The sequence below is a fragment of the Mus musculus genome, chromosome 10 (genome assembly GCF_000001635.26).
Source record: "Mus musculus strain C57BL/6J chromosome 10, GRCm38.p6 C57BL/6J".
In the NCBI taxonomy this organism is placed as follows: domain Eukaryota; kingdom Metazoa; phylum Chordata; class Mammalia; order Rodentia; family Muridae; genus Mus; species Mus musculus.
In genome coordinates, this window is record NC_000076.6 from 92766032 (window position 1) to 92793809 (window position 27778).

Genomic DNA, 27778 nt, shown 5'->3' on the forward strand with positions numbered 1-27778 from the left:
GCTTGTTAGCATAACCCATATGATCACCTACTACCTAATTAGTGCTAACCGTAGTGAAGGCCAAGTAAATGATGTCATTAAAAAGAAAGAAAACAACAACAAAACCCAACCATCTCACTAACTAAATACACAATAAAGCATGGAGTTCCTAGCTCACTCAGCTTATACTGCTTCCCTACCTGTATTGGTTTTTATGTCTGATTTTTCTTTTCTGAACTAAATTAATCTTATCCTTGTAGTGAATCCAGAAATCTAAGGTCCCTTAGTAGCCCCGTTTAAACAACTCTGACTATAAATAACAAAATGGCCCCCAGATTTCTGTTTAACTGCCATACTGTAAAAAATAAGAAACACTGAACTATATACAAAGGTTGAGAACCTGACAAAAACAAACCCAACCAGCTACTTTTTAGAGGGTTAATAACCTTGGTGTTGAGGGATCTTTGAAGTTAAGAAAAAGATGAACATACAAATTAATCAAAATGAAGAGAGAGGGGCTGGAGAAATGGCTCAGCAGTTAAATGTGTTTACTGCTCTATCAGGTAATCAGAGTTTGGATCCCAGCTCCTATATCAGTGGGCTCAGAAGTACTGACAACTCTTCAACCAAAGAATTTGGCACCCCTTTCTGGTCTCCATGTTTTGTAAGTTTCCTCTAAGATTGATACATTCTATTCTACGGGGTAAATACTTAAGCAGAGAGGTAAACAACTCAAATTAGCTTCAGGAAGTCCCTGAAACCGAACAGACTCATTAGGCCCCTCCCCATCTTAGTAAGTAGAGATAAGCTGTGATGAAGATTCCCCTCTCCAAAGAGCAAAAGCTGCAAGGAAGACTCTGAGACCAGTACAGCTGCCTGGAAGAGGCTTATATCAGAGTCACTTCGAAAGAGATTTAATTAATCAGTTCCTACCTGGTGAGCTGCCTGCAGGCTATGCAATGTGCTCCATATTTCCCAGTTTTTGTGATAAGCTGTCACCCATGCTGGGGTAGACTTTGGTGATGCACTTGTCTGTGAGTCATTTCTGTTCCTGTAAGTAACCCCAATAAAACTCATTGATTCACCAAGCTGGTCCAAGAATCGCTGAAGAAAGACCAAAGACTCAAATAGTATGCAAAGGCAACGTGCATTTATTACCAGTAGGTAGGGGTCAAACATTCATCAAAATGACAATGACTCAAGGAGCTTATAGGACCCCTTTAATTCAGGAGTAGAAGAATTTTCCAGAAGGATTATGTAACCTCTAATATGATTGGTAGGGGCAAAGCAAGGACAGTGGTACAATTTTGATTGACTGCTATGTTAGTTTCATTATATTTAAGAAGACCTTGAAGAATTTTAGAAACCAGCTCTGTTCTGGCCTTGTTATCTCCTCTAGCTAAGTGTTCCAGGTGCTGACTCAGCTCTAGACTTATGCTTCCCGGGCCTCATTGACTAAAGGCCTATTGTCAGTGTCTCCCTCTAAGGAGTCCAGTATGCTTCTCAGGGAATTGAATTTTTTGTTCCTGAGGTTCATCTCACTGTTATCTATATTTTGGTATTGTTGTGGGTTCCCTATCTGGGGTGAACAGATATGCATCTTGTCTTTTCCCAGGAAAAGTTTTGTCACACATCCCATAGCCACCTGATCATACATGTGCACACACATACATAAATAAAATAAGTCTTTTTTTTTTTTTTTAGTGAGCAAACATCCTGAAGAGGTAATGAAGGTAGAAAATAGTGCAATAAAAACAAAAACAAAAACAAAAAAGAAAACTATAAAGCTTTAGTAGTCAAAGAAATGAAAATCTAACACTAAAGAGGGACCTCTTTACAAAGTAGAGATATAACTTACCTTCTTCCCTGAGCTCTGCCTTGCTTGCTCCTTGAGCACAAGTAGATATGATAATCAGCCTAAACAAATCTGAATGTGTCTGACAAGAGCATGTGTGTATGTTTCATGGAAGCATTAGAAAAGAGGCAACAGAGACACTGTGGTATGAGAGATGCCTAGGTCAAGGAATTGGGGCCATTAGATGTAAGCTTTGAAAAAAAAGTAATTAATACATTCAAAAAGATTTCTCTCATATACATGCAGAATCTCTCTCATTTACAAATTTATCTACATTTGTTTGTATCATGCATGAAATATGAATTTCAAATGACTAAGTCAAGCTAATAAACATATATATTCGTGTATATGTTTTGTGGTGAGAAGACTTAAAATCATTCATTTTCAATACTACATATATTGTGGCTAACTGCAGACACTAATTTGTACAATAGATTTCTTAAACTTACTCTTCCTATCTAAATGAAATTTTATATGATTTCAACAACATGTCTCCAACCACCCTTCCCTGGCCCCCAGTTCATGCCACCCAGTGAGTTCATCCAGTGAGCTCAACTCTATAAAAGCCTAGATTGAGGCCCTATGATATTTGTCTTCCTCTGACTGGTTTATTTCATTTAATAGAATATCTTCTAGCTTCAGCCACGAAGTCAGAAGGAACAAGGTTCCTTCTTTTTTTAAGTTTTAGTAGTAGACTATTGTGATTTGGGGGTTCTTTTTACTCATTCAGCAGGTGATGGACGTTTTGTTTTTATATCTGTGAACAACAGTGAAATTAAAATCCGAGTGCAGATGCCTCTTTAATATACTGATTTCTATTTTCTCTGGATATATCTACAGAAGTAGGATTGCTGGATCAGATGTATTACTGAAAGAAGAGATGGCCACTCACTGTGTGCATTGTCCCTGGAATACAGTGAGTGTTTGGGAATATTTTTTCTAATTAAAAAGAGTGAGAAAAATTCACAGAGTGAATTAAATCTATCCAATGATCAATTAGCATTCTTCTACATGATAACTGCCAGTTGTGCCAGCACCATTTGTTGAAGATGCTGTCTTTTTCCCCTGGATGATTTTGGCTCCCTTGTAAAATATCAAGTGATCAGAGGTAGGTGGGTTCATTTCTGGGTCTTCAATTCTATTCCATTGGTCTACTTGTCTGTCGCTATACCAGTACCATACATCTCCTTGTACTAAGGTCAAATCTAAGTGGATTAAGGAACTCCACATAAAACCAGAGACATTGAAACTTATAGAGGAGAAAGTAGGGAAAAGCCTCGAAGATATGGGTACAGGGGAAAAAATTCCTGAATAGAACAGCAATGGCTTGTGCTGTAAGATTGAGAATCGACAAATGGAACCTCATAAAATCGCAAAGCTTCTACAAGGCAAAAGACACCGTCAATAAGACAAAAAGGCCACCAACAGAGTGAGAAAGGATCTTTAGCTATTCTAAATCAGATAGGGGACTAATATCCAATATATATAAAGAACTCAAGAAGGTGGACTCCAGAAAATCAAATAACCCCATTAAAAAATGGTGCTCAGAGCTAAACAAAGAATTCTCACCTGAGGAATACCGAATGGCTGAGAAGCACCTGAAAAAAAAAAGTTCAACATCTTTAATCATCAGGGAAATGCAAATCAAAACAACCCTGAGATTCCACCTCACACCAGTCAGAATGGCTAAGATCAAAAATTCAGGTGACAGCAGATCCTGGTGAGGATGTGGAGAAAGAGGAACACTCCTCCACTGTTGGTGGGATTGCAAGCTTGTACAACCACTCTGGAAATCAGTCTGGTGGTTCCTCAGAAAATTGGACATAGTACTACCAGAGGATCCCGCAATACCTCTCCTGGGCATATATCCAGAAGATGCCCCAACTGGTAAGAAGGACACATGCTCCACTATGTTCATAGCAGCCTTATTTATAATAGCCAGAAGCTGGAAAGAACCCAGATGCCCCTCAACAGAGGAATGGATACAGAAAATGTGGTACATTTTCCCAATGGAGTACTACTCAGCTATTAAAAAGAATGAATTTATGAAATTCCTAGCCAAATGGATGGACCTGGAGGGCATCATCCTGAGTGAGGTAACACATTCATAAAGGAACTCACACAATATGTACTCACTGATAAGTGGATATTAGCCCAAAACCTAGGATACCCAAGATATAAGATACAATTTGCTAAACACATGAAACTCAAGAAGAATGACGACTGAAGTGTGGACACTATGCCCCTCCTTAGAATTGGGAACAAAACACCCATGGAAGGAGTTACAGAGGCACAGTGTGGAGCTGAGACAAAAGGATGGACCATCTAGAGACTGCCATATCCAGGGATCCATCCCATAATCAGCTTCTAAACGCTGACACCATTGCATACACTAGCAAGATTTTGCTGAAAGGACCCAGATAGAGCTGTCTCTTGCTGGGGCTTAGCAAACACAGAAGTGGATGCTCACAGTCAGCTATTGGATGGATCACAGGGCCCCCAATGGAGGAGCTAGAGAAAGTAACCAAGGAGCTAAAGGGATCTGCAACCCTATAGGTGGAACAACAATATGAACTAACCAGTACCCCCCGGAGCTCATGTCTTTAGCTGCATATATATCAGAAGATGGCCTAGTTGGCCATCAGTGGAAAGAGAGGCCCTTTGGTCGTGCAAACTTTATATGGCTCAGTACAGGGGAATGCCAGGGCCAACAAGTGGGAGTGGGAGGGTGGGGGAGTGGGGGGGGGAGCGTGTGGGGGACTTTTGGGATAGCATTGGAAATGTAACTGAAATAAATACCTAATTTTAAAAAATCTATCTCTTACACGCGTTCGCAAACGGCCAGGAAAGACGCAACAAACCGGAATCTTCTGCGGCAAAAGCTTTATTGCTTACATCTTCAGGAGCCAGAGAGCAAGAGCAAGAGAGAGAATGGCGAAACCCCGTCCCTTTTTAAGGAGAATTATCCTCCGCCTAGGACGTGTCACTCCCTGATTGGCTGCAGCCCATCGGCCGAGTTGTCATGGGGAAGGCAGAGCACATGGAGTGGAGAACTACCCTTGGCACATGCGCAGATTATTTGTTTACCACTTAGAACACAGGATGTCAGCGCCATCTTGTAACGGCGAATGTGAGGGCGGCTCCCCACATCTATCCAACGAGTGGAGACAGGGAGCTTTCAAATGAAAAAGTGCATATTTGAATCAATGAGCAAAGTTTGTCAGGGAGACAATAAAGTATGTGAAGAAGAGAGATTGACTGGCCAGCCTCTAAAGGACAAACTTAAGACCTGACTTCTTGTCTTTATGTTGTACCATTCTATTACTAAAGAGAACAATCCTGGACAATTCTTTTGGACCTAATTACATCTTCAATATTTTATGGCATTTCATCCAAACCACCAAATCTAAACAATCCCAACTTGAACATTTTCCTGGCCAATAAGCCCCAGAAAGGCCCATCTATGTTATGCTAAAGGAATACAGATGGTTGTCTCAAATCTTGAGTCTGATCAATGTTTGAACTCTTTATCTTTGTCTATTAGGAGGATAATTAGATAAATTTGGTGGAATATTTTTAAATATTAACATTGGTTATTACAGAATAGTAGACTTTGGCTAACTTTTTTTTCTTTCTACCTTTCTACATTTTACAAATTCTATGAGTTTTGAATTACATTTTATAATGATGAGAAAGAAGTCAGCCCAAAATGTTCCTATGAATCTCGAGGAAGAGAATTGAATTGGGAAAATTAGGAGACTAGAAATCCTGGGATACTCAAGAAATCTCTTGAGTTTACACACTGTGGGTGGTTCAAAAAGGAGGGTTCAAAGCTGTATACGTGTATTGGAGCAGGCTCTGGTTCCAGATCCGCTCACTGAGCTATTGAACACAAAATAGATAAAGGTGAGATCTGAAGCATCCGAGGGCAGCAGAGGGCAGCAAGTGCCATTTGCTCGCAACTGCAATTAATTCTGTCCGTCTCCAAAGTCCCAATGATCTTGGAATGAAGCTCCTGTGCCTCTCAATTGAGTCAGCTTTCCCCTCAAGCATCCCTCTCTAACATGCAGGTGTTTATGACAAGAAACAATGGGTCGTCAGGAGAATTTTTACTGTCAGAATTGCGACTCATGAGCAAGTCATTACTGATGAGAAAGTAACAACTGAAAACAAGGGTTGGAGAGATGGCTAAGTGGTTAAGAGCACTGACTGCCCTTCCTAGAGGTCCTGAGTTCAATTCCCAGCAACCACATTGGGGCTCACAGCCATCTATAATGGAATCTGATGCACTCTTCTAATGTGTGTCTGAAGACAGCTGCAGTGTACTCCTATAAACAAAAAAATAAATAAGTCTTGTTAAAAGAAAACAACTGAAAGCAAGTCTTTGTTAAAGAGAAACTTCTTTATAAGTATTTAAAACATTGAAAGTATGAATGTTAGATTGACTTTACTGATTTTATACAACAGGCAAGTCATGGAAAAGGTTTGACACAATCTAATTCTGGAAAATCACATAATTTAAAATATAACAAGGGGACATAGAACTGATAGGAATTGCACAGGGACTCTGCCTCCACGGAATCAAACGTTTATTAAGGCTCTGCTACTTGATATTAAAAATTAATATTTTCATAGATTGATTTTCTGAAAGTGAGCATATTGATATAGATGAACACGAGTTCTCAAACGATTTTTAGTTGTCGTTAAAATCGAAGATGAATGTAACCAGCTCTGTGAAGCCCTGAGTTGTAGCCGCATGTGAGACCGGAATCACAGCTTGCGTTTAGTTGTTGTTGACAGGTATGGGAGACAGTAACTGCCCAAAGCTTGCCAACCAGAAAGACGAGGGAGGAAAGAGAGGACTGTTTTTATTCATTTGTTTTGTTTTTTTATTTTATGAAACATATGCATGCAAAACCTGAGAGACTTACATAACAAATATTTGGCTCGAAAAAAGAAAATTAAAAACACAAGCAAAACCTCTTAAGAATTCTCCCTAAAGCTTATTTTCTCTCCTTCTCTGTCCAACAAGAGACAACAGCTGGAATTTGCTGCCAACCATTAACTTGTGTTCCAAAAACTTAGTATGTATGCATGCACCAATAAATACTGTGGCACTATACTTAACTTTAAATGCTGTATAATTTGACACCGCTAATATATAGCTATGCCATTTGCAGCCCTTCAATTTCTTTTTGGGGGGGGGTGGCTGTAGGTTGCTGCTCATTTCCATAACTTGGTCACAAATGTTTCACATTCTGTTGCTCAGGCATTTGTGATGTCAACATCACACCCTTGTGTAGGTGCCCTTTGTACATCGAGCCACACAACTGCACTTGAGCATCTGAACGGCTGGCAGACAGACACGTTCAGCATCAGTTCCTTTGAGGAATAAGCCAGGTACAGGAAACTCCTGGCTTCTATTACCAATACCTTAGCTGCAGGCAATGGCTCCCCTTCCTGGGCTCCTTTCCCCTGGTTTTACTTTTTTTCTCCCTCTCTTCCTTTGCTTCCTGCTGTCTCTGTTATCACTAAAACAAGTGGAAACCATTGCAGGTGTGTCTGCAGGCAAGTATTTACCGTAGATGGATTTTAAAAGATAAAAGCAGTTGCAAAAGTTTTAATTTGGTCTTGAAAGAGATCTCGCAAGGCATTTCTGGAAATCAACACATTCTTTATGCTGGTCGAGTTTGAATTTTTGTTTGTTGGTTTGTTTGTGCTTCAACCCAGTTCTTCATTTCCTCCGTGCCTGGCACAGACTGTTCCAACTTTTAACAGGGAGTGCCATTCTTATTTTAGAGGATGTAGAGGGTTTCCAGAATGGTGGCTTAAAATGGAGGAAACTGTACTACAGGGTCTGGCATGCCATAGACAGTGTGTCGCTCAAACAAAACAACACCTGAGAAGAACGGCGTCTGTAAACAACAGAAAGGGAAGGGACAGCTTTTAAAGCACACTGAAATTCAGCATTAGCTGCAGTGATTGGAAGGGACATGTCGTCTTCCTCTCAGGCAGTCACATATCCATGGTTTAACATTCTCTCAGATCATCTCCATATTTCTTAAGAGCCTCCACTCATCTGGGTCTACAGATCACTTAAAAGCTATCTATTCCTAAAGCACATGGTCTGATTTTAACTTGAGGCTCAGCTATGTATCACTTCCTCTTGACTTACAAAGGTCCCAGAGCCTAGGAGCAAGAGTAGGAGCTACCCCCACTTAACCCTAAGAGCTCAGATTCTCCGGGCAGGATTCAAATTCTGGCTGCACGTCTAAATCAGCGACCCTAATCACTGGACAGGTGACCTAACTGCCTCATAATTCTGTTTCATCTTCCGTAATGTGGGGTCAGTAAGACAATGTGCATCATGGTCATTTTGTGATGACAAAGGGATGCAAGTCCTATGCAGTAACAACTAAGCCAGTGTTAGGTATGGCTAATGGTCTAGAAAGGGTAAGCAACGATGGAAGCGTAAATGGTGATGGAGGTTCTGGTGACTTCCTGGACTCCCTCTTTAAGGGAGTCTGTTTCCTTGTGCTTCAGCTGTGTTGGAATATTCAGGTCTTGCTGTCATTGAGTAGTTGGGTTCCAGTGGTGCCATATTGCCCTGGATGTTGTTGACTGTATTCTTACATTGGCATTTAGGGTTTGAGATGATTATAGGTCTAGATAGTGATTGCTGAGTGTCTTTGTAAGGACTCTCTCTTACTTATAGGCCCATGCATCATGTTGCCTGGAACACAAGCATCTTTCCATCTGGCTGCTCACTCAGCAAATGTTAATGGCCTCCACGGAGTGCCAGACATTGTTCTTTGGCTCTTAATTGGTATATGAAGTTATATTTACTAATATTTATAAGAAGAATCAAGTGTCCAACTGGTAAAGGCTTAATAGTAGAGGATGAAAGAAGACCATAGTGCACTGTGGGAAGTTAACAAGAGGTTAACTGAATAGCCCTACTTGCTTGTCATGTTGTATGTTATGTGTGAAAGTGTTGCTAATGTGGTGACTTTTCTTGGCCCTAGGAGGTCCAGCTTTATGTCATGCTAAGCTTCCTGTATTGAGAAGTGGAAACCTGTTCCCTAACACATTCATAAATCACGATTCTCCACCAAAGGACATGGAGTAGCCATTGCCATCCATGTGGCTTCTTTACTGGAGTAAATTTCATATGTGGGTGTTGTCATCTGGTAGGGCCATTCACCCTAAGCCCGATGGTTTTTTTTTTTCTTTCCATTGTGATATGATTTCCTGTTAGTCTTCTCGTCTCTCATGGCCTTCTCTATCCTATGTGTGTATCTTATGATCCAAGTTGTCACTCACCCTGCTGCTTGATTCTTCTCACCCACTGTTGTCTAAGTGTCAGGAATTTGTTTCTCCTCTCCGGATCCACCCTTAACAGTTTTCTATCACTTACCAATGCAGTCTTCACTGTAGTTCATTTTTTAGAGTGAATATCCCTTTGTGTCGAAACTTGACACGTTCTGGATACATAGCAGTCAAGTCCTTCACAAATTCACCAAAGGCGTTCTCGTGCCCCTCTCTGCTCTCCTTGAGTCTTCCTACTGCTAGTAAACTTATGGTAAAGTTTCAGATGCCCAGTGTTTTTCTTCTCTATAACTTCCTTGCTAAAATTTTATCTCTTTTATATAATAGCATAGGAAAACTTGAGTTCAAGTATCCCCAAACATTGGAACTTTGTGGTGGATATGTACTAATTAAAAATTGACTACAGACACAAGGTTGCACATTATTAGTTTTGATTATTTTATTTTTACAAGTATCCATTCATGTGTCAGAGCCTAGGAAGGATTAGCATATGGCATGGTTAGATGCTAGGTGAACAGTCAAAAAGCCTGCTCCCTCTCCAGTTACCAATCAAATGTCACTCCATGCTCTCTTACTTCATCAGGCCTGAGATGCACACCTCATTTTTCTACTTCACTCACTTTAGTACATACCAGCAGTGTTATGAAATAGATACTCATATCCCACTCTATAGATGAAGAAGCAAAAGCATAAGAATTGAAGCTAATTCTTTAAAGATATGGAGCAAGCAGGTGGTGAAGTTCCAACATAGACCCAGATCTACAAGATTCCAAAGCTAGTACAATAATTCTCTGCTGAGAACCCCTCTGAAGCAAGTACCATATAAGGCTAAAATGTTCTTCCCAAGCCAAATAACGAAACTTCTTCAGTTCAACATAACAGGAAATATTAGTATTTCTGAGATTAAAAAATTTAGAAATTTATTTCTAACAAAAAGATGAGTAACAATGAAGTCCCCCTAGACAGTTACCCTGTAAAGGATGTTCACTGAATAATTGACACCATCCAGTTGAAAAGGCTTCCTACTGACACAATGCAACCATTCGCAAGATCAAAAAGTCTCTCGAGGCTGAATATAGCAGGCAGGGAGACATCAAATGGAACCTGAGGAAAAGAACAAAAGTCTATGTGAGATGTGCTGTTTCAGACTACTGACTGAAGTATACTTCATGCAGTAGTGTTATAGCAAAGTCAGTGAACATTCATGTTTATGATGTTGGCTTTCCACATGGTGATATATCACATATGCCACTTTATACTTTACATTCTACTGAAAATTATACATCCACTCATAAAATCTCACATACTCTTAAAGACAAATAAAAACAAGTGACATTATAAACACACACACACACACAAATCCATAGATTAGAGATAGAGAGATAGAGATAGAGATGATAGAGATAATTTCTTGCACATGACTTCTGACTTTGTTCTTCATACTAGATTGATTGGCTCGTTGAAAATCTCTCACTCTTCCTTTGGTCCTAAGTCCTGGCACAGGCACCAAGACAGTGTAAGGACACAAAGGTTGAGATCACTCTGCCTTAAAGAGACTCCAAGTGTCTATGCCCAGAGCTGGTACAGCCAAAGTCACCCTAAACAGACTAAAAGGTAGGAGCACAGACTTCCTCTATGATCACAGCATTGATTATAAGAAAATGAGCAAAAATGATTGACAGGAGAGAAGGTATCCCCGACCCTGTTGCATGTTCATCTATAGTAAATGCTGTCAGGTAGTAACTGCTTGGTAAGATGTTAGAGGACAAGTTTCTTTGACTACTTGTTAAATGAGTCATTCATCAACTTATTCCCAAGCAGGCATAATGAACCTAAAGGTGAGAGATGACTTTTGCTTTTTCTTTACTTCCTGGTTTCTAGAACTTTAAATAATGAAGAGGCATGTATTATATTACTTTGCTTTCTATTATTGTGATACATGCCATAATTAAAATCACCTAGGTAAGGAAGGAGTTTCTTTGGCTTTCACATCCCTGTCACGGTTCATTATGGAAAAAAGCCAAGACAGGAACTCAAGCAAGGCAGGAGCCTGGGGCGAGGAACTGAGACAGAACCATATAGGAACTCTGCTTACTGGTTTGCTGAGCTTTCTTTCTTATATAACCGAGGATCACTGCCCAGGGATGGCACTGCCCACAGTGAGCTCAGCCTTTCCATACTAGCCACTAGTCAAGAAAATGCCCCCACACAGTTGCCTACAGACCAGTATGATGGGGTCATTTTCTCAATTAAGGTTCCCTCTTCTCAGATGACTCTAGTTTGTTTCAAGCTGACAAGAAACTAACACACACACACACAGACACACACACACACTCAGCTTCCTTAATCATTATGTAATCAATATTCTAGCTTGGGAAATGGTTTCTATGTAGATGTGGTAGTTTGAATAGTATTATGTATTTGAATACTCAACCATCAGGGAGTGGCACTACTTGACAGGAATTAGAAGGTGTGGCCTTGTTGGAGAAGTGTGGCCTTGTTGGAGGAAGTGTATCACTTGGGGCAGGCTTTGAGGGCTCAAAATCCCAAGCCAGGCCAAGTGTCTTTCTCTTCTTGCTTCCTTCAGATTAGGATGTAGAACACTCAGCTACTTCTCCAGCATCGTGTCTGCATGAGGACCACCATGCTTCCCTCCATGCTGATAATGGACTAAATCTCTGAAACTATAAGTAAGTCCCACTTAATTGGTTTATTTTTATAAGAGTTGCCATAATCATCATGTCTCTTCATAGCAATAGAACACCGACTAAAGCAATGGATTTTGCTTTTTTTTTAAGTAGGTTAATTGCATTTCTAGTATATGCTTGTTCAATTAGAATGCACATGTGTGTTAATGTATGCACAAGTGCATATGTGAATATATTACATGTGTGAAGACCAGTCTCTAGTGTCATTCCTCTGGAGCCATCCACTTTGGTTTTTGAGACAGATTGTCTTACTGGCTTGGGGCTCATGAATAGGCTAGGCTGGCTGTCAGCAAGTCCAGGGTCTTCCTGTTTCGAGCATCTCGGTTCTGGGATTACAGATGTGTGAATTTCCCCAGTGGGTTCTCAGGACTGAACTCAGATCCTTACGTTTGCTTTTACTGACTGAGCTATCGATCTTCAGTCTTTATGCCCATTTTACTAACCCTTATAGATGACTTTCAAAGTAGAATACAAAGAAATACTAATTAGCATTAAGATAGCTGTTCTGCCTTTTGTAATATCGTTCTTTTACTATCAAATCCTTTCCAGTTTAAATACAGGGATTTTAAAAAACAAAAACAAAAAATAACCTAAGTGGCCACCTAAGTTTATTTCAGTTACAGTTAGCTTGGTGACATAACACATGCTAAGTACAGATACTGCCTTTTGACTTCTGGTCCTTGTCACTGAGACTTCAAGAACAAGGGACCATTTGTCAAAGGATGAAGAATAATTGGTGAACTCCTTTATAGAAGCCACTGGTGACACCTTCACAGCACAAGAGTAGAATAAAGGCAGCTGTCACTCCAGAGTCATGTGTCCTCATTTGTCCTTGAGAGGAACAAATTACTCTAAAATGACACATCCCGTCCCCATCCCCGCTCCCGTGTACCCCCCCCCCTCGTGCTCATGTTGACCATTCTAAACAACAGAGGTATTTAAAGCCTTTTAGAATACAGTCAAGAACTTCAAATTCTGCTTCTTGGTATCATGTTAAAACATTATTCTGTACTTTCCTACTACTGATTAAAATCATTAAGGTAAACTTCTGACTGAGCTATTAATGTACAGTACATAAATTGTGTGTGTGTGTGAATATTTAGATGCAACCATTGCCCAGATCAACAAATAGATATTCACATCAGTCAAATATGCCAATGCACACTTAGAATCACAGAAGTTGGTCCGTGAAAGCAGGAGAATCAGTAGTTCAAGGTCAATCTGAAGTAGTTCAAGGCTACACAGTGAGCTCACGGCCAGCCTGAGTTACAAGATACCCCTCACACAAAAATAATAAGCATTTAAAAGTAGACGTGCCCATGACAGTGAGGTTTGCTGGGCCGTTAGAGATGCACGAGTTTTACTATAAGCTGCTTCTAACAAACTGAGTCCTAATTCTTCCTTCCTACTAGTCCTGTGCGAGCTTTTCAGGCGCTCCATACATTCACACATTTTGAAAATTCCGTTTGAGATTTCAGTCATCGTGAGTTCTGTGGTTGCCCAGCTGCCCCGCTCTGTTCTTTACTGCAACATCCCTGACAGCTATTAACACTCCACCTTGAGCCCCATAGGTCCCCTTGTGAAAGTACAGGGCTTTTCTCTGCTTGTACTGAGTAGCCAGTTTCTCTTTGATTTGTACAGTTCAGTGCTATCTAAAAGCCCATCCTCATCAGGTATGTGTGACTGTTAGCCTCCCCTCCTCGGCTTCTCATCTATCCACTTAATGATTCCCTAAATGCCTGCGGTCCACTTTACATTCTTTGTCTTATGAGCTGTACTTTTTCTTTTTCTTTTTAAAGATTTATTTATTTATTTATTTATTTATTTATTTATTTATTTATTTATTTATTTATTATGTATAAGTACACCATAGCTGTCTTCAGACACACCGGAAGAGGGCATCAGATCTCATTCCAGATGGTTGTGAGCCACCATCTGGTTGCAGGGATTTGAACTCAGGACCTCTGGAAGAGCAGTCAGTGCTCTTAACTACTGAGCCATCTCTCAAGCCCCTGAGCTGTTCGTTTTCAAGTGCGGTCTCTATATAAAATTTTGTACCAAAATCATGTCAACAACTCCCTTTCACCCACATGCCTCACTGAATCCCAGACTAGCCTCAGACTTATTATATAGTTGATGGATGACCTTGAACTTCCGATCCTCCTACCTCTGCCACATCAGAAGTGCTCATACAGGCCTGGAGAAGCACACCTGGTATATATGGTGCTGGCACTACAATCCAGGCCTCACACATGGTAGGCAAGCATTCGACCAATTGAGCTATATCCCCAGCCCAAGATAGCATAGCCAACCCTTGAGAGGCTGAGGTAAGAAGACTGCCCCCAAGTTCAAGGGCAGCATTGGTTACACAATGAGACTGTGTCTTAAAATAAATCAATAATAGCAGGGTATATGATTTTAAAAATATCTACGATTTTTCACAATCTGATTTTTAAATAGCTACTCTGTAACATCTGCTGGTTCCCTCAGGTGCAATGCCAGTCACCCTTTTTGGTTCTTTTTTTTAAATATTTATTTATTTATTATATGTAAGTACACTGTAGCTGTCTTCAGACACTCCAGAAGAGGGCATCAGTTTTCGTTACGGATGGTTGTGAGCCACCATGTGGTTGCTGGGATTTGAACTCAGGACCTTTGGAAGAGCAGTTGGTGCTCTTAACCACTGAGCCATCTCTCCAGCCCCATCTTTGGTTCTAAATGTTAAACAATGAAAGCACGTGGGGGAATTGTCCCCTCATAGGGTTGGCTTGGTTCTTCTGGTACTGTCGTTTTGACTGATTTTAAGTTCAGAGAGATGGGTGAATGTAATTGCTTTCTTTCAAAAATCTTAAAGTACAGTGCAGGATCCACAGGGGGGCGTGATTTAATAGTCCCAAAGTAAGAAAGAAAGCTTACATCTCACATGGAGGTTTTTCTACCATACTTCCTACCTGTTAACACCTCTCTAAAGTTACTGACTGACTGGATTTTTTTCCCAGCTGGGGAAAATAGCCATTTTAGAGGATAGCATGATACTATGCTATTAGCTCACTTAAAAATCAATAATGTTCCTCAGAAAATTGGACATAGTACTACCGGAGGATCCTGCAATACCTCTCCTGGGCATATATCCAGAAGATGTCCCAACCGGTAAGAAGAACACATGCTCCATTATGTTCATAGCAGCCTTATTTATAATAGCCAGAAGCTGGAAAGAACCCAGATGCCCCTCAACAGAGGAATGGATACAGAAAATGTGGTACATTTACACAATGGAATACTACTCAGCTATTTAAAAAAATGAATTTATGAAATTCCTAGGCAAATGGATGGACCTGGAGGGTATCATCCTGAGTGAAGTAACCCAATCACAAAGGAACTCGCACAATATGTACTCACTGATAAGTGGATATTAGCCCAGAAACTTAGGATACCCAAGATATAAGATACAACTTGCCAAACGCATGAAATTCAAGAAGAACGAAGACCAAAGTGTGGACACTTTGCCCCTTCTTAGAAATGGGAACAAAATACCCATGGAAGGAGTTACAGAGACAAAATTTGGAGCTGTGACGAAAGGATGGACCATCTAGTGATTGCCATATGCAGGGATCCATCCCATAATCAGCTTCCAAATGCTGACACCATTGCATACACTAGCAAGATTTTGCTGAAAGGACCCAGATATAGCTCTCTCTTGTGAGACTATGCCAGCACCTAGCAAACACAGAAGTGGATGATCACAGTCAGCAATTGGATGGGTCACAGGGCCCCTAATGGAGGAGCTAGAGAAATTACCCAAGGAGCTAAAGGGAACTGCAACCCTATAGGTGGAGCAACAATATGAACTAACCAGTACCCCGGAGCTCTTGTCTCTAGCTGCATATGCATCAAAAGATGGCCTAGTCGGTCATCACTGCAAAGAGAGGCCCATTGGACTTGCAAACTTTATATGCCCCAGTACAGGGGAACGCCAGGGCCAAAAAGGGGCAGTGGGTTGGTAGGGGATTGGTGGTTGGGTATGGGGGACCTTTGGGATAGCATTGAAAATGTAAACAAGGAAAATACCTAATTAAAAAAAAATCAATAATGTGAATGACAGGTGACCCATCTATTGAGAAAGTTCTAAAGTTCTTTTTAGAACTTAGGTAACAATCTACAGTTCTGGGAGAGAAAGAACTAGATGTGTTTGGTTTTCTTGTACTTGATTCAAGTGCTTCCATCCCCCATGCCAGCAAGAATGGTATCACTCCTCCCGTCCTGACAGAGACAACACACAACTCTTCAGAAGTAGACAGGACCTTTGTATAATTTCTCTCATCTGCGGGAAACCCCACACTTATCAGAGAATGAAATTTATCTTTTTATCACTCTAATTTTTATGTTAATCAAACTTTAACTATGACAGAAAAGTATTTTTTAATATAATAGGGGCTCAAACAGTCATACTGTGAGATGGTAGAAATCTTTTAATAATAAATTTTAATGAAATGATGTTATTGCAAAAGGAAATTTGAATAGAGCAAGAAAACTGGATATTAAAAGTCTAACATGTGGGGGGAAACCATGTGCAGACAGTTGGCATGCTGTCTTAGAAGAGAAGAACAGATTCTCCTTAGCCAGCATCTTCACCCTGATGGTGCCCACACCTTCAGGCCATCAGCAACTAAACAAGCAGGCTTACATAATGGGTCTCCCATAAAACCCTGATTGAGGTTCCTGCCAGTGGACTCATGAGGTAGACTGAAGACAGAACCACCTTTAGAAAGGGCATAGACACACCCCATCCTTTCTCCAAGACCTTGCCTGGGGTGCGCATCTCTCTGCCTCTGTTTCTGGGTCATGGTGTCCTTTCTAACATACCAATAATCATACAAAGTGATTAAATGCGACCGTGGGTGCTCTGAGTACTTTACTAGTTATTGAAGCTGGAAGCCACTTGTAAGTCAGTAGCTTGAAAGACAAGTGAATGGAGTGTACGCTCTGCTTGCAGCTGGCAGGAGTGAATAAATGAATGTTTATGAGCTGAGGCCCTTAGCTTGCTGATTCCCTGCTAACTCTGGGTTACGTTAACTCTTGGATGCTCAGTTGGTGTTGGAGAATTATAGAACCATTTGGTGTTGGGGGACAAAATGTACAAGTTCAGTACTTGGATCACCTCAGATATATACATTACTGGGCCACACTGGATTTCATTAAACTGATTAAAACACAAAAATACAAACAAACCAAACCAAACAAACAAACAAACAAAAAAATCCATGTAACAGTCAAACCTAAGTATTATGCAAACTAAGGCTGTGTGGGGCTGGGTTTTGTCAACTTGAAACAAGCTACAATTACCTGGGAGGAGGGAATCTGCATTGAGGGGCTGCCTCCCTGAGATTGCTGGTAAGCAATCCTGGAGGGGAATTTTCTTGATGTGATTGTTGGTGGAGGGCCCAGCTCACTGTGGGTTGTGTGAGAAATCAATCTGAGAGATCCACAAGGAGAAGGCCAACAGGCAGGACTCCTCCATGGTCTCTACTTCAGTTCCTGTCTCCAGGTTCCTGCCTCAAGTTCCTACTTTGACTTCTCTCAGTAACAAATCATAATCAGGACATTGTAAGCCCTTTACTCTCTCAGACTGCATCATGTTTATCACAGCAATAGGAAAAAAAAACACAAGTGAGTGAGAAAACATACACTCATGAATATCTTTGTGGATATTTCCCTGCATGGCTCCCATTCTGCACACTCTGCCTTTAAACCCACTCTGGACTCAGACAGGACAGTCTGTTTGGTGGAAAGTGGGAGTGTTAACAGTGTCTTATTAGTTACAAGTACATGCTTTTGAGAATTTATTGTTTGTTTGTGTGTTGTGCGTGCATATGTGCATGTATGTGCATGTGCACACAACACAGCATACATACAAGAGATAAGGGGACAACTTTGGGTGTCAGTTCTCTCCTCCCACCATGTGAGTCCCTGGGACTTAACTAGGCTCATCAGACTTACATGGTGAGGGCTTTTACCCACTGAACCATTTCTTTTTATAGAGCATTGTTTAAGAAAACACTCCTTCAAGAGCAAAAGAGATCCTTGAGGAAACAGGGAAAGTTGAAGCTGGGTATCTTAAGGTTCATCCTGATTGCTCAAGATTCCAAGATCTAGAGAAAAATCTCTGAAGTTGCTCTCTTTTGTCAGAAAGGTAGGCTTTTCAATGGGCTCCCAGGACCTCATGCAGGATGCACACGAAAGCACATAGAACATACAGGGCATGCAGGACAGTACAGAGGATACTCAGGACAGCATACAAAACACATAGGATGCTACACAGGACACACAGGACAACATGCAGGGCATACATATTGGATTGAAGGCAAGTTCAAGGGCCTATGGTTCTCATAGTCAGGTGTTGGAAGGGAGACTTAAAGGGAACATATCCTTGGACATAGAATTTAATAAGAAGGCCCCTTTTGTCGTTGTTGTTGAATACTGTGTTACTTTACTACAGGACAAAAGACAATAATAGGGCCAGTAGATCACGGACTAGACTTTCAGAAACATAAAGTCAAAATAATCTTTTACTTTCTATAAATAAACGCTACCCCAGATATTCTTTATACCACTAGAAAGCTGACGGCAACCCTCAGAAAGCATATGCTGAGATGGAATTTAGCTCCTGGAAGCTCACTAACTTTAGCAAATGACAACAAGATTAAGGCACATGGAGAAGATGAAGGAAATGACATTTGGCAGAAGGGGAAGTTGGGTGAAAACATGGGCACCATAGACTGGCCCTTCAGTTTATCTTGAACTGTGGCAGTGGGTGTCAAGGCTCTGTGCTATGATACTGACCAGTACCTGAACTCAGGCTGCCCCAGAAGAAGTCATAAGTGTTGGGGCCTAGGGAGATGACTGGTCAGCAAACTGGCTTGCTGGCTAAGCATGAAGACCTGAGTTCAGATCCCAAGCAACCACATTATTAAAAAAAAAAAAAAAAAAAAAAAAAAAAGAGCAAAACTGTGTACAGAAGTGTAGTCTCCCCTCCCCCAGCCTGAAACCTGCTTGCTCAGGAGTGGAGCTTCCTGCTCATTTGTTCTGCCACGCCCACTGCTGGAACCTTCGGAGCCACACACGTGCTCACCTTTCTACTGGACCAGAGATTATTCGACGGGAATCGGGTCCCCTTCCCCTTCCTTCATAACTAGTGTCGCAACAATAAAATTTGAGCTTTGATCAGAATGAATTTGTCTTAGCTCCATTTCTTCTTTCGCCCCGTCTAGATTCCTCTCTTACAGCTCGAGTAGCCATATCAGTCGAACCGTTCACGTTGCGAGCTGCTGGCGGCCGCAACACAGAAGCACATGTTTGTCACCCCAGTGCAGGGAGCTTGGAACATGTGAACTCCAAGAGCTCACTCACCAGCCAGCCTAGTCAATGAATGAGCTTTGGGTTCAATGAAAGATCCTGTCTCAAATCAGTAAGGTGATGAGAAATCAAGAAAGACACCTAGTGTGACCTCTGGCACCCACACATGTGCACATCTTGCATATGTATATACACACGAGTGCACGCGCACACACACACACACACACACACACACACACACACGCAATGGCAATTTGGTAAAATGCATGCTGGAATGCAACCAATATAAGCTGAGGGGAAATTTAAAATAACTTCACTACTTATGCTAAATTTTTAGAAGCTTCTCTTCAAGATCTTGATAAAATAAGTCTAATGCATCACTTCTATTAATCATTCTATTTGATTACCCTAGGAATATTCCACTCTAGAACATGAGGAGAATTAACAATTAAAGAGTAGGAAGAAGATTTAGAACTAACATCTCCCCTTAAGTAATCTCTTCCTGAAAGCTTAAGTGGGGGAGAAAAAGCAATTTCACTTGAATCCTAACTCTGCCAGCTTTTCCCGGGGAGACATGAACAAACATCTCTTCACTCCAATTAGGGCACTGATGTTAAATCAGAGTAAAAGATTCTACGCAAATACAGTTTGGTGGACTGATGAGGAGTTTGCTAAGCTTATTTATGGAAGCTTGGATAAGGGTTAACGTCCAAGAGTAGGGATGACCCTCAAACACCTGCATCATTACAAAATCCCACCCCAGGATGGCTGGTGATCTCCTGCTAACCTTCCACTTCCTCCACACCCCAGAGTCTCCCAAGATCGTTTTCAGTTGGGAGTGGGGTGAGGTACAGGGAATATTGATTGCCTGGATCTCCAGGTGATGGTCTGGTGACCTCCACTCCTCAATGTATTATGCGATATCAGCAGCTCCATCACCCTTATTGTGACCATATCTATTGATGTTCATTTGGTTGGCTACAGAGCCAAGGTTTCTACTGCTCCGAGATGGTGGTGAGGTGACCATGCTTCACCCAGAGGAAAAAGCCAACCACCACAGTTTAACTGGGAAATTCCCCTTGACTCTTCCACAAATTTTTGAGCCCATGGGAGAGCAGGAGAATGAAATTGTGTGGAACTGGGTGAAGTTGCATAGGCCAAAGGCATTACATAGACATAGGAGAAGGGACACAGGAAAACTGGGTGCTAGGGGAAAAACAAGTTTTGAGCACTGTGCTAAGGAATGTCTTCTGAGAAGCCATCAGCCTGGATATAGAGCCTGACCCTATACCTGTTAACTGAGGGACCTTGGGCAAGTCACACATCTTTGCCCCTCCACTCCTCTCACAGAAGTGATGATGATGATGGTGATGATGGTGGTGGTGGTGATGGTGGTGATGGTGATGATACCTATCTTAAGTACAGACAAAACCTGAAGTCACATGCTTAGAATGTGCTTGTGTATTTGCTCCATGTCACTGAAGCCACACATTCCTGCAAACTTAGTGAGTCATAACAAAATTGGCTGTAAGTCCTGTAGGTCATAGCCTGATATCTATTTAATGGCTGTCAAGTCATGGTATGGTCTGGATTGGTTTCTTCTGGAGGGCCTAAGGGGGAGGTCATTTATACTCCTTGGCTTGTGGCTACTTTTCCCACCACAAAAGCCTTGCTCTTCACCCTGTCTCAGCTTCTGTCTTCACTCTGACCCTGGGTCTCTTCTCTGCTGTCCAATCCCTCTGGGACTCCCTTATACCCAAGCACTGATGACTAACTTTTGAGGTTACCAGCATAAGCTTCTCAGCATGTTGTCCAAAACCCAACCGTGTCCATGCTATTCCTTTGTCATGCAAGGCAACGGGTTCTGGGGATTCCTCTAGAAGACCATGGTTCAACTGGTCACGTGTGTGGTCCAGAGAGATGATTTAAGGACTGTATTCATCAAAGCTGCTGAGGTTGGTACTATCTTATGGTATAGTTTTTACTTCAAAATTCACGATATTTCTACATCAGCCCATTGTGACAAAAGTTATTAGTGTTCACTAAAATACATTGGTGTATCTTCACAGTGTGCCCCTAATAGACCCTTGCAGATTGGGTTGAGGCAGTAGGATATGAGCAAACATTATAACAGCCACCCAGGACACCTTTTGGAATTTATTTTCTAGACTGGGACACATTTCAGAGGAAAAGAAGAGCCTGTGATCAGCCCCTCCCAACGAGTCTGTGCTGTCTGATGACTGCCAGCATATTAGGATCTGTGGTCAACCTTCAAAAAAGGGATGTCTTGTGAAATTCTGAAGTCTTCTCTGGCAGTGCTGACCTTGAAGAACAACCATTGCAGATGCCATAGATCTAAGTCCGAGTACTCCATCTGTACTAGATGTGAGGCAAATAAATCTTATTTGAGATGTGGAGATGGTTCTGTGAAAAGCACTTGCCATTTAAGTGTAACGTCTTGAGTTCCAAACCCCCAAACCCATGTAAAGTTAGATGCAGTAACACAAACCTGTGATCCTGACACTCCTTTTATGTTGAGATAGGAAGCAGAGACAGGAGAGTTCCTGGACGCTGCCTCAGCTAAGACCTGGTGTCTACACGTAGACACAAACGAAGCCATGTGACCCTGTCCCTAAGTTATTTCTGATTGGTAAATAAAGATGCCAACAGCCAATGGCTGGGTGGAAGAGGCATAGGTAGGGTTTAGGTTTCTTGGGGTTGACCAGGAAGAGAAGAAAGTGGAAGAGGAGAAAGGAGAATCCACCAGGGGTTAGAAGTCAAGAAACCGTGGCCCTGGGAACTGGCCAATTGGAGTTAAGAGCAGCCCAGATGAAACCTAGTTAATAACTCGGGGTTATTGGTAGGGCTGAGATTGAATACATTCTACTACAGGAAGCTCACGGAGCACTAGGCCAGCATACCTAATGAACTTAAGAAGGTAGGTGATAAATGGTACCCATGGTGTCCAAGTGAGCCATGCCACGTGTGTGCCTGCACACACATACTCAAACATCTGTGTACACGTATGCAAACATATGCCCACACACATACACAGATGTGCACATGCACAGCCACCGTTACCGCCAGTGAGCATTGGGGTCTGTTAGCACAGCACAGTCTGCCCCATGCTGACTGAAATTTCTCTTCTGGCAAGCTTGCCTTCTTCCCTCTCTACATTTTTACAGCACCACAGCGAGAATTTCACCTCACTTAAAGGTCAGAGCTTTGAATCCCAGCAGCCATGTTAGCTGCTTGGTACCCTCCCAAGGGTCTCAGTGGCGTCTGTCTGTAGGAGACACAGAAGTAAAAACTTCACAGTTATAACGATACTTTTTTTTTTCTTTCTTTCTCCCAAGGGAGCTTCCGAGATTTAACTTCTGGCAACCAGAGAACTAGAAACCAGAGAACTAGAAACCAGAGGTGTTCTCCCCGCCACCCCACCCCTCTCTCTGTCTTTTTTTAAAGCAAAGACTTTGTAAAGAACCAAAGTTCACACTTTCTGTGGGGGACTTTGTTGCCACGAATCAAAGCATGCTGGGTTCCGTTACTTAGCAGCTCCCAGTGCGGAGACAAATGGAAGAGCAGACCTTATGTGGAAGAGCAGACCTTATGTGCACAGTGCAGAAGGAAATCAGCTCACGCTGACTCTGTTCGCATTGGCACACACCATGACCAGCTGCACACCTTTCTCAGACAGCCACCAGCAACGACCGGCAAAAAGTTTAAGAGGCTGCGAATGCTTCAAGCCCATTGTTTATGCTAGTATTTGAATCCCAGCAATCAGCCTTTGTGGATTAACAAGGGGATGTAGAGAAGGAGAGCATGAAAAGAGAACAGGAAGGACAGAAGTAGCAGGGGACAGAGGGAGCAGGTGGTGTGGGGGACCATCTCCAGGCACTGAGCATTTACTATCTGCCTCACATTAGACTCTGAACCCCGAGGGTAAACAAGAGTTCTGTGGCCAAAACACTGAATGTGTACATTTTCAGGGGATCTTGTTTATTGAAAGGATAGGTTTATGACTACCTATGCAATTATGGGAAATAGAGGGAGCCCAGTCCCAAGAGGTCACACTGTGTGTCACTCCTTTTACAGAGCATCCTTGAAATGAAAATGTTACAGAGACTTAAAGAAGACCAGTGGTTGTCAGTGGTTAGGAGCAGACAGACTAGAATGGGAGAGGGGCTACCCAAGGGTGACCGTGATGCTAGTGATGGTAGAAGTGTGTTTTGAGTGTGTCAGTGCCCCCACGCTGGTTGTGATGTCGGACTTTCATTGCAGAATGAAACACATAAAGGTTGTACTGGGACTTTCTGTCCTCTCATCTGTCCCCTTTCCTTTCTTTTAGTTTTTGGGACCTCACAAGGGCTGTGCGAGTGTTCTAACATGGAGGAAGAGACCTGCCTTCTCTGTATGATTTCTTATTTCAAAATCTTACTTGTCCTTGTATGTTTGGAGTGTTTAGCCTGAACTTATGTCCTATCTCTGCACCATGTGTATGCGGTGCCCATGGAGACCAGAAGAGCACCAGATCCCTGGAACTAGAGTTGTAGATGGATATGCGTCACCATGTGGGTGCTGGGAATCGAACCCAGCATCCTCTGGAAGAGAAGCTAGTTCTCTTAATCATTAAGCCATCTCTCCAACCCTTGTGCTGTTTCTTAATATGACTCTATGTAAATCTACAGTTAATTTCAAAGCATGGTTGAAAATAACTAATAATAATGAAAATAATTCAGAACACCCCTATTAATGTTTACTCTTTCACTTACTTTTTGAAATTCAGCAAACAGTCAGATTAGGCTGAAAGCCACTTGTGAAAGGAAGAGGCTAACGGTCCAATACATCAACTTAAGGCTGGGAAAAATAAAGATGACCACAAAGTATTAAATGACACAGGGCTGGCCTGCACAGAGTTAAATACTAGTCCCGGTGTGACTTCAGGTGACAGTAGCTTATTGCCATCAATACTCAAAGGAGAGAGTGAACCCTAGACAAACAATACCTCCTTTTTCACAGTCACACACAAAGCAATCTAGCTAGGAGGCAAACTTTCAGTTTCTTGCATTAGGATGCATTGCTTCTGAGCCCTTCACTAGAACCTAGTCAACCACGGCTCTTTAGTGACTAACTTAATTACAGGGGCAGATCGCAGCATGGGTTAAGGGCTCTTCCCACTGTGCTGTGCCCCCAAAGGAGCTGAGAAGAGATCATGTGGGTACCAGCTGCCTGTAATGTGAGCAGAATAACTTCTAAACCTTGGACTGGCTTTTGGCCAAAAGAAACAAGAAGATGGGTAAATTCACACCTGCTCTTTCTTGGCATATTTACCCTAAATTTACAGAGTATTTGTGAAAAGAATTTTTAAAGTCTTAGCAATGTATTCAGCTGCATGAGGGGAAAAATAAGATATTTACCTATAGTGAAAATACTGTTACACTGTTGGATCTGTGACAAAGAATAAAAGCCTTACTATATATTTCAGGCTGGCCTCACACTCGCTGAACAGCACAGGCTAGCTTCAAACTCCTCACTCCTCTTCTACCTCTCAAACACAAGGATTGTAAGCATGCACCCTTGCACCCTCCTCAAGGGCTACTTATAAAAAGTACTTTAACTTTATGAATTCTTGTGTGTGTGTGTGTGTGTGTGTGTGTGTGTATGTGTGTGTGTGTGTGTGTGTGTGTGTGTGTGTGTGTGTGTGTGTGTGTGTGTTCCAGGAATGGAACTTGAGTCCTCTGAAAGAGCATGCAGCACTCTTAGCCGCTGAGCCATCTCTCCAGCTCCGAGGTCCAGGCAGAATCACTTAGCAAATTTGAATGAAGGAAATGAAACTCAGCGTTTAGCTCTGTATTTTCCAAAACAGAGAGAAATGAGGTTGGCTAATGATTCCCCTGTCTCGTACTTCCCTTGAAGTTGTACAAAGCAACTAACTGTCCCCTGGAGATGGATCCCGAGTTGTTTTGGAAATGAAGCCTGGCTTGATTTGTGGAGGAAAGCACACACACACACACACACACACACACACACACACACACACACACACACACACTTCTGCTACTTTGATGCTACTTTGAACACATAGCATCCGGTTCATGATGATCCTGTGGTTTAAACCACACCCCAGTATCATCTCATCCTCAAACTGCACATTCACAAAGTGGCACTGAACCCTGAACACAGGAGCACAAAGTCTCTCATTTCCTTCAAAAAAAAAAGTGTATTTCACCTTGATGCTATTGCTGGCAAATCTCGGAGAGATGGGCATTTTGAAATGCTCTAAACAGCATAGCCTTTTCTTAGCATTTGAAGAGCACGTTAATAGCCTGGTCTTTTCTTAGGGCCTTTCTTTTTCCCTTATCCAAATTTGACAGTCCGACGCAAATGGAGGGACGATGAAATCAAAGTCAGTGCAGTGTTTTAAAAAGCAGCGTGGAATTGATGCTGTCTGGCATTGTCTCCAAAAGAATGTACGAATATTAAGTGGGTGCCATGTGATCTTACACACAAAGGGCCCTCTTCACTTGAGGATGGAATGATAATGTCTCGGAGAAGGGAGACGTGATTCTAGATGCCCATAAAATCTATTCAGACACTTCGGGGCTGCTCCAACAGAAATCAAGTAAAAGAAAGAAGGAGAGAGAGAGAGAGAGAGAGAGAGAGAGAGAGAGAGAGAGAGAGAGAGAGAGAGAGAGAGAGAGAGAGAGAAAAGGAAAATCCGCAATTGTCAGCCCCGCAGAAATGAGTTAACAGAATTAATCGCTAACACTCAGTAATTACCTGCCGTGGACAGTGCAGAGCTCTGTGCTAGAAGTAGGGTGCACTGTTTATAGTGTGTTTGCTGCTGCACGTCCGGGATTTTGTTAGAGCACCACAGGCAGACATCAAAGAGGGTCCTCTATGCAGAAGACGAAGCACAGAAGCCGGGTGCATTGTTAGTTACAGAGCCCAGTCCGTGTGCTCTCCTTACAAATTGATGGGATATTCTTCCAGCGAAGGGATGAGGGCTGTGTCTGAACTTGAATGCTAGGGATTGCCTAAGTGGCAATAAAGCTTTTCTCTCAGACATCTTTGGAGGCCTAGTCTTGAACACCAGGGCTACCAGGCTGTGAGAAGGCCCAATCAACCCAAGAGAGGCCTGGGGAGTTATGGCCCTCATAAGACGAGGGCAGGACTGGCTTTAGGATAACTGTAGCAGTTAGTAGGATCCTCTATAGTCAGCTCATTTTGAAGGGTGACAGTTGTCAGCCATGTGGCTTTGGGCAGGATCTTTTGTTTTGCCTTGAAACAGGGTCTCGTTCTATAGCCTTGACTGGCTTAGAATTCACTGTGTAGCTCAGGCTAGCCAAGAACTTAACATTCATGGCAATCCTTCTGCCTCAGCCTTCCAAATGCCGACTAGGACTTTGAAACAGTTTCTTTCTTCATTCTCCTGTGTCTTCATGCAAAAATAGTCACCCATTAAAACAAACAAACAACAACAAAAACAACAACAAAAAACCCAACTCAGCCACCATCTTTTCCTTCTGTAAGCATCAGCTCCAGGTATCCTTTCTAGACAGACAGCCTTGTCCTGCCGAGGGCTCCCTGTTTTCCCTAGATGGCCATCCCAGTGTCTTACATGCAGCTGTGTGAAACTTTTAAATGCAGCCCACTTTTACCACCAGAGCTTAATTTCTCTCTGTACCAGGAATTTGAAGAGTTGGTTCATTTTTTTTTCCATCTTCATAGCAAGCCTGCAAATTGTGACCTGACCTGGGCCCACTGCAGAGCTGGCCCTTGTGTTTTGCCTGCTCTTTGCAATCAGAGGAAAGCGTTATGTGAATGACCCATGGCCGTGTTTGTGTTTTGCCAAGGCTAGTCTATTACTGTGCAGTCATTTTTTTGAGCAATAAAAATGGTTAACAATGGAGCACTAAATTTCATGGTGGGAACTAGTAAGCCCTCAGAAAAATAGATGCCCAGAGAAGTTCATCACCTCCAAAGCTGTGGGAGGAGCCGGTTAGAGGAATGGAAACGAGGGTAATGGTGCCCGAGGCCGGTGGCCTCTCCAGCTAAACTGTAGGACTTCCTCAAGGCAGGAACTTGGACTTTTGCTTCTGCATTCTTGTGTCTGGCCCTGCGGCTGCCACAGAAGGATGCCTGCCTAGTAAATCACTAATGTTGATGAACTCAGAGCCCACATTCATGGCAGGAGTAGAGCTGCCCTCTCTGGGCTATCTTTGGAAGATGGATTGTAAACCATCCAATCCTTTAGTATTTGCTAATACCTGCTGGGACCAGACACTGGACAAAGCACTGAGGATTAAAACACAATAGGAAACAATCATATTCTATCAGATCTAGTCAGCATTAAAATACCAGACGAATATAGATGTATGTCCTTCAGACATGTTTTGCTTAAAAACTATCGAATGTCAAGAGATGTAAACCAAGAGATCTGAAGAAGAAGTGAAGAAAGAGCATGTGTCGGGTCTCCTAGCTGGCTCAGTGGGTAAAGGTGCTTGCTACCAAGCCTTGGGACCTGGGTTCAATCCACCAGCATCCACACAGT

General features: G+C 42.2%; 1 protein-coding gene across 8 annotated transcripts in view; it reads right to left on the reverse strand.

Moving 5' to 3' along the window:
- Positions 1-9577: 9577 nt before the first annotated feature.
- Cfap54 (cilia and flagella associated protein 54) overlaps positions 9578-27778 on the reverse strand; it is a 307879-nt gene continuing 289678 nt past the window's right edge. For 7 of the 8 annotated variants that reach the window (XM_011243636.3, XM_011243638.2, XM_011243639.2 and 4 more), the window contains one exon: positions 9581-10267. In XM_011243636.3, coding sequence (XP_011241938.1) covers positions 10148-10267 — 120 coding nt within the window. In that variant the 3' untranslated portion in view covers positions 9581-10147. Of the gene's footprint in view, positions 10268-27778 lie in introns of all 8 variants that reach the window. The other variant, NM_001347060.2, reaches the window with a different exon arrangement.